The sequence below is a fragment of the Eretmochelys imbricata genome, chromosome 3 (genome assembly GCF_965152235.1).
Source record: "Eretmochelys imbricata isolate rEreImb1 chromosome 3, rEreImb1.hap1, whole genome shotgun sequence".
Classification (NCBI taxonomy): domain Eukaryota; kingdom Metazoa; phylum Chordata; order Testudines; family Cheloniidae; genus Eretmochelys; species Eretmochelys imbricata.
This window is the reverse complement of record NC_135574.1, coordinates 59801878-59813304: the sequence shown is the minus strand read 5'-3', so window position 1 is coordinate 59813304 and position 11427 is coordinate 59801878. Positions and strand designations below refer to the sequence as shown.

The 11427-nt window shown below is 40.6% G+C and overlaps 1 protein-coding gene across 1 annotated transcript in view; it reads left to right on the top strand.

Annotated features, from left to right (window-relative positions):
• Positions 1–1959: 1959 nt before the first annotated feature.
• FILIP1 (filamin A interacting protein 1) overlaps positions 1960–11427 on the top strand; it is a 63317-nt gene continuing 53849 nt past the window's right edge. Inside the window, exons 1-2 of the mRNA XM_077812704.1 lie at positions 1960–2067; positions 5246–5424. Of these exons, the coding sequence (XP_077668830.1) occupies positions 5288–5424 (137 nt within the window). The 5' untranslated portion in view covers positions 1960–2067; positions 5246–5287. The remainder of the gene's footprint in view (positions 2068–5245; positions 5425–11427) is intronic.

Sequence of the window (11427 nt, the reverse complement as noted above, 5' to 3'; positions counted from 1 at the left end):
ACAGGAAGAGACAGTTGCAATACCTGGTTGCCTAATATTTTCCATTAGAAGCCCCTGTTCTTAGTTGTTTATAACTGTTAATGTTCTTATGTGGGCTGCTTACGCTCTACCTCAGGCTCAATTTTTAAGTGTCAGTAAAAGTGGCTTAGCTGTTTCCAAGAATTAAGTTTAGGGAAAAGAGCTAGTTTTGCTAATGTTAAAAGCCTTTTCTTTGAAGCGCTCTAGTGCCTCCATGGTAAAATTGGCAGAGTGATAGTCCTGGGGACAGAGAGGTACCTTTTCTTCCCCATGAAAACACACCCAGATTTGGCCAAGTTATAAGCCTTTGAAAATCATCATTTGTGTGTGTGTGTTTAGAGCTTTATAGAAGCTTGCTGCTAAAATCTCTGAACCTTCCATGTGCACTGAAATGTCTTCCCAGATCTGCACAGATTGAGCATTACATGGGGCAGGAGCAGCAGCTGCCTCTTTGACCTAAGGGAAGGAGAGAGCCAGTAGGAAAGCATGAGTTCTTCTCTACTTACTGACTATAATTCTGTGAAATTCACAATCCTTCTTATTGAGCAAGGCTTCATAACTGCACGTTAAGAGACAGGCAAGTGTCATTCCCCCATTTTACCAGTGGGGCAACAGGTATTGCACAAAGTCACTTCAGACACAGTTGAGACCTGGCCTCTGTTTCTGATATGGCAGAACCACAGCATGTCAAATCAATGTGCTTAGCTCTGCTATTTGTAACCACAAGAACAAACTCCCATTCAGAGCCGGGAATAAACTCCTAAGATTCCTCTGTTGTCCAGCAAATAATTAGGTAAGCCACTGTCAAAGTGTGTGCTGTGTCCCCCTGTAGTGGCTGGTCCACATAGATGTTAACAGTTCTTTATTACTACTAGTTACTCTCTTAGCTCAAGTTTTTGAGATCCATGCTATGAATATAAAGGTCCTTAATTCAAACCTTACTGCTGATCCATATGGCAGTTAATATGGTTCCATGTATTTTATTTTTCCAGTTCCCTTTTTAAAAAAACCTAGACATTTACATACAATAATTACTTTAAAAGAACATTATGGTTGCAAAGTCAAGCATTCAGTCGTTAGGAAATGACAGAATTATAGTTGCCCATGAAATCTTAATTCAGCCCCCTTGTGTGTGCTGTATGGTGTAGTTTAATTACATGATCATATATTCTTTGTTCTACAAGACACCTTCTTCATCCAGTGCACAGGATGGACAATGGATGAGGCAGGAGGTAGTAAGAAGAACAAGGATGTTCTATTCTGGTTAAGGTCCTAGACTGGGACCCAGGAGAGCTAGGTTTTACCCCGAATGTCATATACTTCATACGTGATGGTAGGAAACAGGTTTCAGAGTAACAGCCGTGTTAGTCTGTATTTGCAAAAAGAAAAGGAGGACTTGTGGCACCTTAGAGACTAACCAATTTATTTGAGCATAAGCTTTTGTGAGCTACAGCTCACTTCATCGGATGCATACTGTGGAAAATACAGAAGATGTTCTTATACATACAAACCATGAAAAAATGGGTGTTTACCACTACAAAAGGTTTTCTCTCCCCCCACCCCACTCTTCTGCTGGTAATAGCTTATCTAAAGTGATCGCTCTCCTTACAATGTGTATGATAATCAAGTTGGGCCATTTCCAGCACAATAATTCATAGCCACAAAGAGTCAAATGAAGATTACAGAGGCAATCTTTATTCTGGCATTTCCCACCTGCTTGATTTTGGAATCTTAATATTCTTTTAATCCCCCCCCCCCATGTACTCTGTGTGTGTACTATATACACACACTGCACACAGTGTAGTTATAGTAATACACGTGTGGTTTGCTTGTTGATTGTAGGTTGTCTAATTATATTGAATTGAAATCCCGCAGGCTAGAGAAGATGTCATCCACATGCTGAAGACAGAGAAAACCAAACCTGAAGTTTTAGAGGCCCACTATGGATCTGCAGCTCCAGAGAACGTGCTGCGAGTGTTGCATAGGGATGCCATCCTTGCCCAAGAAAAATCTGTAGGGGAAGATGTCTATGAGAAACCCATTTCAGAGGTAATAACTTATCCAATTCCCCAAGAAAGGATGGATAGAATGAGTCATGATGAATAGACTGTGCCCATTTACCTTGCTGTCATTGCACAAAGCAAGAGCCAAATGCAGTGTTCACTGCTCATGCAAATAAAAGGAACTGAAGGGAAGGTGAATATTTCCTTGTTACGAAACCACCAAAGCATGTTCCCCATGATAATAGCATTGGCTCTGAATGCAAAAACAAAAGCCTCTCATGTTCTTTAGGGGACTTTGCCCTCCTTCCCCCCCTGCTCCCCTAAGTAGTGAACATGAAGCAGTTAAGCAAAGACAAACCCTCCCAGGATGGTGAATGGTTACATTTTGACTCCACATTTTAAATTCCTTTCCATTAATAGGTACAAATCTGTAGTGATAAGTGCTCTTGACAGTGTGTCTTCTGTTAGAGTATCATCAAGTGAGCAGTTAGGATGAGAAGTCTATTTCACTCACACCAGTGTAAATTAAATGTTACTCCATTGAAGTCAATCCACATGCAAAATAAATTTCCCTCCCACCCCAATTTTCATGAGACTGGATCATTGCATCAGGTGAAGAAGTTAAGTCTAGGGACCAAATCCCATAGTCTTTACTCAGTCCTTAGAAAGTTTGTCTTCAACAGTCATTTTGTCAATACGATGACTGTGGGCACAATCCTGTACCCAATGGCATCAGTCAACCTGATTCTCTGTTATAATGCTGATTTTATGCTGGTTTAATGCCATTGAAGTCAACAAAGTTACACGAGCATTAAAATGGTGTAACAGTGTGGAGAATCAGGCGTATAGGGGGCAAGATCAGGCTTTAAGTTAGACCTATAGCATTTGATCCTTGGTTTGAAGTCTATGAAGCTATACCAGTGTAGAATAGGTAGGAGACCAGAAAAAGGTCCTAATATCTACAGGGTGTATCCAAAACTAAGCACCGAGCACGTTCTTAAGGTAAAAAAGGCCATCTTTGAGTTCAGTTATTAAGGTAAAAACTAGCATCCCTAGGGTTTTAGTTAATCTCTTCTACTTTTTCTAAATACATCAGTAATAATGGTACAATAATTACAGTAATAATGATACAATGGTTGAACAACCCACTGTATTAGATGACATCTTTTCAGAATTTAGAGTCAACAGAGTGATCAAACTGATTCAACATGCCTGTGTGATTGGTTATGTTAAAAAAAATGTAAAGAAGGATCAGGACACATTATAAATACATGTATATTGTATCTGAGATCCCCTCACCATATTCAAGGTGTCCAGTGCAAATTATGAGGCTAGGTATTCATAAGAATTGGCCAAGAGACCCCCCATATTAACTCATGCCAACATTTGCTTCATATAGGAAAAAAGTGAGTCACAAAACACCCAAGAGTCTTAGGATGCATGCAGCCACTTTATTGCTTAGTACCAGAATAGGAACAGTGCAGCTGATGAACTCTACCCGCAAGTCAAAAAACTAGCACTGATAACTGCCAGCCAAAAAATGTATAATATGCCACAATGTATGTACAATTTTGCAAGGACTTTCTGGGTAGAACACAGTACAATTCATATTAATTGTGTCTAGTAGAAGACAATTTAAAATACACTGCGTACTTTTAATGTGACATCTTCTGGAATATTTGTGAGGTGAGTAAGTGGGGAAAACAGATTGTACCATTCAGGAGGATACATTAAATATTCACTTTGAACAATGATAAAAGAACTTAACAAGACTCTTTTGTAATAGGTGGCAAGGGCACTGTATCCATGGAGTCCCATGGTTTGGGAGGGACTCTTTGTTCTCTGTAAAACTTGTACAGCAAGGAATTTATTAGAAGATGATTGGTATAAAAATACCGCGTTTACAATATTTTCTGGCTTCAAAAGGTCCATTGTCCAGATGAGAATGCAGCTGATGCCAGGCTCTCTCCTTTGTGAAGTTTAATGAGCACCTCAGACTCTCCTGTTTATCATCTAGAGTTGTTTCAAAAGGGCTGCAATCCTGTTCTCATCTTTCCGTTAGCCCATTACAGGGATAGCATAAAATAGCAACTAGCTTGGCCAGCTCTGGCTGTAGAAGACATGATTCCCACAATGGGTGGGCTGAGTGTGATCAGGTGATATTTTTGTTGGAGGCACATAATCAGAAAGGTACTGTGTGGGTCTAGCTGAATGGGAAGTTTGTTACAAACTGAATGAGAACTCAGATTCAATTGCCTTCTCCCCAACAAAACACTGAAAGTAGCAGCGTGAATAGCGATGTTTGGTATTGCTCTTTCCTAGCAACTTTATACACGTGTACCAGAAAACTAGTGTTTGAAAAATAGCTGGAATAATAATAAATAATAATAATAATTAATAACAATATAATTAATAACATTAGACAAATTAAAAAAAATAAACCATTGCCAATAAAGTAATGAGATAAATTGTAAAAGAAGAGGAAGAGAAAAAAATTCTAAAATGAACAGTAACCAGAAATGTATTACAAAAAGAATCCACACTGACTCTAGCTAATTTAGATTTTATTTTTCATCAATCTAATGAATGGCAGCTACGAGTGCATGTCGAAGATGCGCACCCCAATTTTCAGCTTTAGGCATGTAACTTAAGTGCCAAACCCCATGTTTAGGCATCTAAATTCCCATCTAGCCATTCAAATGCAGGATTTAGCTGTCTAACATTAGGCATCTTAATTTGTACATAGGGTCCACCCTCTTTTGTTCTGATGGGTGTCCTCAACTGCCATTGACTTCAACAGGCCTGAGAACACATTACCAGACAGGAGAGGCTGAACACCTTGTCTGTTCAGGTTCTTAAAAGAGCATTGCCTCAGACCTGCCACGCTGGAGGCACTGAACACCCTCATTTCCCCTTCCAGTTGGTAGGAGTTGAAGGTGCTCAGCACCATGTTGCAGGAAGCACTCAGTATTTTAAAATGGTGTCAGATTCTGTTCTTCATATATCTGGGAGCTATGCAAATGTTTAATATAAATATACTGTATAAAGAAATCATTCTTTTCACAGAACAATTATTCTGGTTCCTAGCCGCTGCTTTATGTAAAACCCAAGACATAAAATTACTGAACTGGCATTTACTAAATACAGTTTCTTCGGTTAGTTAATCAGTCAATGTCAGTGAATGAGACCTTTCAAACAGTCCATTCTCCTTTTCAACAATCCAGCTGGACAGACTGGAAGAAAAGCAGAAAGAGACGTATCGACGCATGTTGGAACAGCTCCTCTTGGCCGAGAAGTGCCATCGGCGTACAGTTTATGAGCTGGAAAACGAGAAGCATAAACATACAGATTACATGAACAAAAGCGATGACTTTACCAACCTCTTGGAGCAGGAGCGTGAAAGGTGAGCACTAGAGTTACTATGTAGCATATCCTCAACATCCTTGACACTTCCTCAGTTAAGAAGTGAAAAGTTTTTTTATGTGATACATCTATTGCCCATGCAAACTATTTGTAAAATGTCACCGTGATCGCATTGTACTAATAACATTGTTCAGGTCCAGAGCTGGGAGATCTCACCAGACATTTCTGTGAGTATGCACTTGAGTTTTAAAATGAATTTCCTTTGGCCACACCAGTGCCCAATTTGTGTTCATCTTCTGGAAACTTTTGAGTGATCCAATTTTATTTACATTGACTGAATTTTAATCTGGCATGCTGAACCCAAGGTGGTAGGCTTTTTATGGAATGGAACACCGTTTAGCACAGCAGGAGGACATGGTTTCCAAACCCACATTCTAGAGCCTTGGCACAGAAGTGAGAAGAAGTTGATTGCACTCTTCACATCCAGGGCTATGAATTCACAATTGATTGAAGAGTGATGCTTCAGGCAAGGTGTGCGTGTCCCAGGAAGGAAATGTTTTCTAAAAATTGCCTAGTCCTGCCCATCTGCTACCGCAGACTCGTTGCAGACATTCCCAGGAAGAAAGATGCGAGATTCACTGAGTAAATTATTTGTTACCTATTTCCTCAGCGAGGTTCAAGACCATCTTTTTGTGGATGATGCATGAAGCTACAAAGTCTGTATGTCTTGGCTGCATTGCTGAGCTGATTGACAAATTTCAAAGAGCACAAACTCTGCTGCATTTTACCCAATAATGTGAAATGTTGTCACCTTCACAGCATATCAAGAATTATGTTGGCTTGTTTTTCCAGTTAAGGAGTATGACAATTATCACCTTTGGTTGCTTGTGTATAAATTATTTTTATATATGCTGAGTATTCATGTATGTAGAGATACATATGTATGCCCAGAGACTACACAAACAAGGGTTTGATCCAAAGCCTATTGAAGTTAATTGAAAGCTACCCATTGCCTTTAATGATCTTTGGATCAGGCCTTTAGCACTATAGAAGTACATATTATGATAATAAATTATTATAAGAGTGTTGCAGTATTATCTTCTCTGATTTACTTTCTACAAATCACCCAGCTCATTCCCTTTAATCTGGCAGTTATTGCCATCTCACCATCCCAGAAATGAATTTGTGTTGTCCAAATAATGTGGTTTTGCACATTGAACTCTCTCTCCTGCTAGACACTATTGGTGAGTGTTGTCCTGACAGAATCAGGTACAAAATATTTCTTTTAGATAAGGCACAAAGAGTGAATTACTGACATCTCCAAAATCAGCCTTTTTACTTTTTATACATTGATTTTGCCAACATTATTTCTTATATATTTGATCAGCTTATAAAGTGACTACTGCAAAAGAACTGACGTGTGGTCTAAAAAGTGTAACACAAACACAAATCTATATCAGTGTGGGAGCATTTCAGATCAACCAGACTGAGCAACCCTAAACCATTTTGTTGGCTTGTCAGCTGCATTGCCAACCCCAAATGTTCACAAATCATGACTCAGGCCCCTCAGAATCATGAGATTGGCTTTAAAATTAGCCAATTAAAATGAGATTTCAATAAATAATTTCTGGGACTTTTTAAATTTGTCTTTTGATGTTTGATCCGTTAGCATTCCCATTTTCAATAATTTCTCCACAGCCATAAGGGCTAGAAACATACTTAAAAAAAAAAAGCCGAGATTCTTACATAGTCACATGACTAAAGGAGCTGGGACTTTAAGATAAACACCTAATATCCTGAGACTCACAATCAAATTATAAGAGTTGGCAGCACTACCAGCCCTGGAGATTAAAGCCCATTTTTTTATCCACCAATCAGGGATGGTTTGAAAGTGCCAGTGAGAGTTTCCCTGCAGCCTCACTTTATCCCTATCCTAGAAAAGCACCTTCAAAGGTGAGAGGTATTTATTATGTGTAAACCTGTTCACTGCCAATTGAATTGAGATCACCAGCTCAATTCATATGGGCCACTAACAGCCCTAAAATGATAAACTATGGGTCATCACTGGCTTGTGCTGTTTTCTTTGGTGATCTGGAGTTGAGTTCTGTCTCCTGTTACTAATCCTCTACATCCAGTCCCATCTCTATGTGCATTCTCTCAGTCTCTCTGCTCCATTACGTGCCTCCTTTTATAAACTCCATGAATAGTGCAAAAACAGCAATAAAAATTTGAATTTAAATATATACTGAAAGCAGATCCTTTGGGAACAGCCAAAACCAGTGGTTCTCAAACTTTTGTACTGGTGACCCCTTTCACATAGAAAGCCCCTGAGTGTGACCCCCCTTATAAATTAAAAACGCTTTAAAATATATTTAACACCATTATAAATGCTGGAGGCAAAGCAGGGTTTGGAGTGGAGGCTGACTGCTCGCAACCCCCTATATATAATATATATAATAACCTCGCGACCCCTGAGGGGTCCTGACCCCCAGTTTGAGAACCCCTGGCCAAGACCATTTGCCTCAGTTACCAGGGCAAATAGATGTGGGGCAAGAATTGCACCTGTTGAAGGCCCTTTGATTTCTGTTGAGTGACAAGAGAAATCTGATACCATAAAAACGGCCATACTGGATGAGACCAATGGCCCATGTAGCCCAGAATCCTGTCTTCTGACAGTGGCCAATGCCAGATAATTCAAAGGCAATGAATAGAACAGAGCAATTATCAAGTGACCCAACCCCTGTCATCCAGTGCCAGCATCTGACAGTCAGAGGCTTCGGGACACTCAGAGTTTGGGTCTGTATCCCTGACCATCTTGGCTAATAGTCCTTGATGGACCTATCCTCCATGAACTTATCTAGCTCTTTTTTGAACCCAGTTATACATTTGGCCTTCGTAACATCCCAAGCAATAAATTCCACAGATTGACTGTGCATTGTGTAAAGTAATACTTCCTTTTGATTTTTTTAAACTTGCTACTTATTAATTACTTTGGATGACTCCTGGTTCTTGCGTTATGTGAAGGGTAAATAAGACTTCCGTGTTCGCTTTCGCCTTATTCACTTATTCTTCCTTTCGCTGTCTCTCTTCCAAGCTGAACAATCCCAGTCTTTCTAATCTCTCCTCAAACAGGAGCTGTTCCATACCCCTAATTATTTTTGTTGCCCTCCTCTGTACTTTTTCCATTTCTAATATATCTTTTTTGAGATGGGGTGATCAGAACTGCATGCAGTATTCAAGGCGTGTGTGTACCGTGGCTTTATATAGTGGCATTATGAGTGAGGTGTTGAAATTGTTCATTAATTTAGACTTAAATGGTCTCAACTCTTACCCTTCAGGGGACAGATCCTTTAGGATTTGAGTGCACAAGGAATTCAGGATCCAGACTAATCTGAGTTCAAATAGCTTATTTCATATATTTTTTAAACCGAAAGTAATATCTTTGGAAGGACAAATTCAGAGAGAAAGATAAACTAGTGAAATGACTCATCACAAAATCCAAAAGAAACTGTCAGCAAGGTCTTTTCATCAAGAGACAGGGTTTGTAACAGGAAAGAAAATTAAGTTGAGATAAGAAAAACCCATCCCCAGCTCAAGGCTCAATCCAGTCTAAGACACTGGATGGGGAGCCAACCCTCCCAAAGGCATTTTCCCTTCTCTCTTCCCTTAGCCATTCTTATTTTACCATCAGCATCATCTATATTATTTATATTATGGCAGTTCTCTGAGGCCCAGGCCCCACTGTGCTCAGAACTGAACAAATACCCAGTCCCCCTTGTGCAAGGGAAAGCAGAAGTTGAGCTGAGGTTAAACTGTTGTTCACCCCATTATACATGCAGTATCTGCAGTGGTAATGGAGAGTGGTTACCTAGAGAAAGAACAATCCTGTAGAAGGTCCATTTCTTATGAGTCAGGCATAATGATGATAATGCTTAGAAGTTATATGTCTCTTTCCCTCTACAAAGAACTTAACAAACCTTTCATAACTTTATAGGCTGCCTTTCAGAGACCACATGCCCCATACCATTTTGCCCAAGCTAAAGGTCGGAAGCTCTCTAAGAACAATCAGAGGGCTCATGGGTCTTACATCTTCCCAATCCTCATTTATAATATTTACTTTATAATGCTATAATACTTATATAGTTTCAATCAAAAAATGTCAAAGCACTGGGTGGAAAACATAACAGGAGTGTATAAAACATACCCATCAAGGAGAGGAAATTGTAGCAAGCAGCAACCAGTCACAAAATGATCCCCAAGGGCTGTAGCTGTTTGACTTTGCCAAATTTAAAAAGCCAGCTCCAGAAAGGCATGCTGGGGAAAAAATCCTATAAGAAGGCATCTCTACACTAGGAAGAGTTGGAATCAGAAGTTCCAAAAGAAGATACTTCTAGAGAAAGGGTGGCCTTTGTGTTTTGTAAATATCTCTATAGTTTATTTTTATAAAGATTGGAATACAAACCACATATCTTGTTTCCTAGTCCTGTAACTTAACCACAAGTCTATCTTTCTACCCGTACTCACTTCTATCACCATTTTCTCCACCCTCTTTCTCTTTTTCAGTTCTGTACTGCTGTATCCTCTACTGTTTAGCAAAGTTTACTACTTGTCTGTTCTTGTTTCAATATCTCCATCAATGAGGTATATTATTAGATATAATTAATCCTGTTTGCAGTCTGTGCTGTCTTTCAGGAGGACGCCTGGTGGCCTGCTAAATTTGCCAGTATCTGTTAGGTACAGGTGATACCATTCCATTCAGCCAACTATCCAGGCCTTGCACTTCCATTGGCACCCTTCTTTCCTCCCACCCACTGAGGTCTAGCATACACATTAGCTAGATCCAGGCCTATTCCCAAGCCACTTCCCTGACAGTCTCCTTTCCTTCTGTTTAGTCTCCTTCTGTTGTTCTCTCCTACTGCAAAGCCTTTAGACTATCCAAGCTCCATAGCCCTGTGGTATTGTCTTGCCTTCCCATTCATGGTTAGTACCCTGTCACTCATCTCTTCTTCCTCACTCATACTTGGTGGCTTTGGGTAGGGAAGTGGGGTAGTCTTCATTCCCCTCCCACCTTCTCAGGGTTAATAGGATGAGTAGCACAAGATGGCCACTCACACCACACTGGGCCTTCTGTGGAGATGAGGTGCCAGGTGAGGGCCAACTCTTCCTCATACATGAAGTTTTTTGTGGAGGTGGGATTCTAGGAGGCCCCTTTCCTGTGTCCAGAGAAGGGAACAGTCATCCCTCCAGTTAAATCATGGCTGAAGTCTTTGTATAGTTGCAAATATTTCTGTACATTGTATTTGGCCACAGCAGTGAGCAGACTGCCAATCCCTCCGGCCCAAGGCTTGGGGGAGAATGCCTCGTACTATCTACAGAAAATTCAATAGGTGGGAAGAGCAGTAACCTGTGCCTGGCACCCCAACGCCCCTAAAGTTCCAGTGTGGAGGAGAACAGCAATCTAAGGCCCCCTAGAGAGCCTGGGAAGAAAGGAGAGGGCTGAAAGCCACTGGGCCACTTTTCAAAGACATCAGTAGTAAGTGGGGTCCAGAGGAAACAGGAATGGCTGGGTCTTGGGGATGGGAGAAGTGGGGTCTAGGTGGAGTTGGGATGGGGTCTTGGATAGAATTAGCCACTGTAGAAAGGAAGGGCTGGTGTAGCAGCTGCAACTGATCCTTTCAGCACAGTCCCACAATGATCCTTCCCATCCTTCAGTCACAGCTTTGACAGCTGAGAGCACTGGCTCTGTCACCTGTCAAGCTGGCTGCATGCAAGCGTGAGAGCAGCTGAGGCAGTTCTTGGCTCTGTTCATTCACCCACAAACCTCTCCTCAGGGCAAGGCTTAGTGTAGCCAAGAGGTAGTGCTTGTTGCCCTCAGCTCTGCTTAGTCCCAACCCTCAGATAGCAAAGAAAGATATAAAAATATAACAAAAACTACAACTTTATTACAAACTTTAAACTCTTTCTTTGGTCCCCTGGAGATTCACTTGGAAAGCAAAAGACAAAAATCAAAGATTAATTACCAGAGAAATGTGGGCGCACCCTT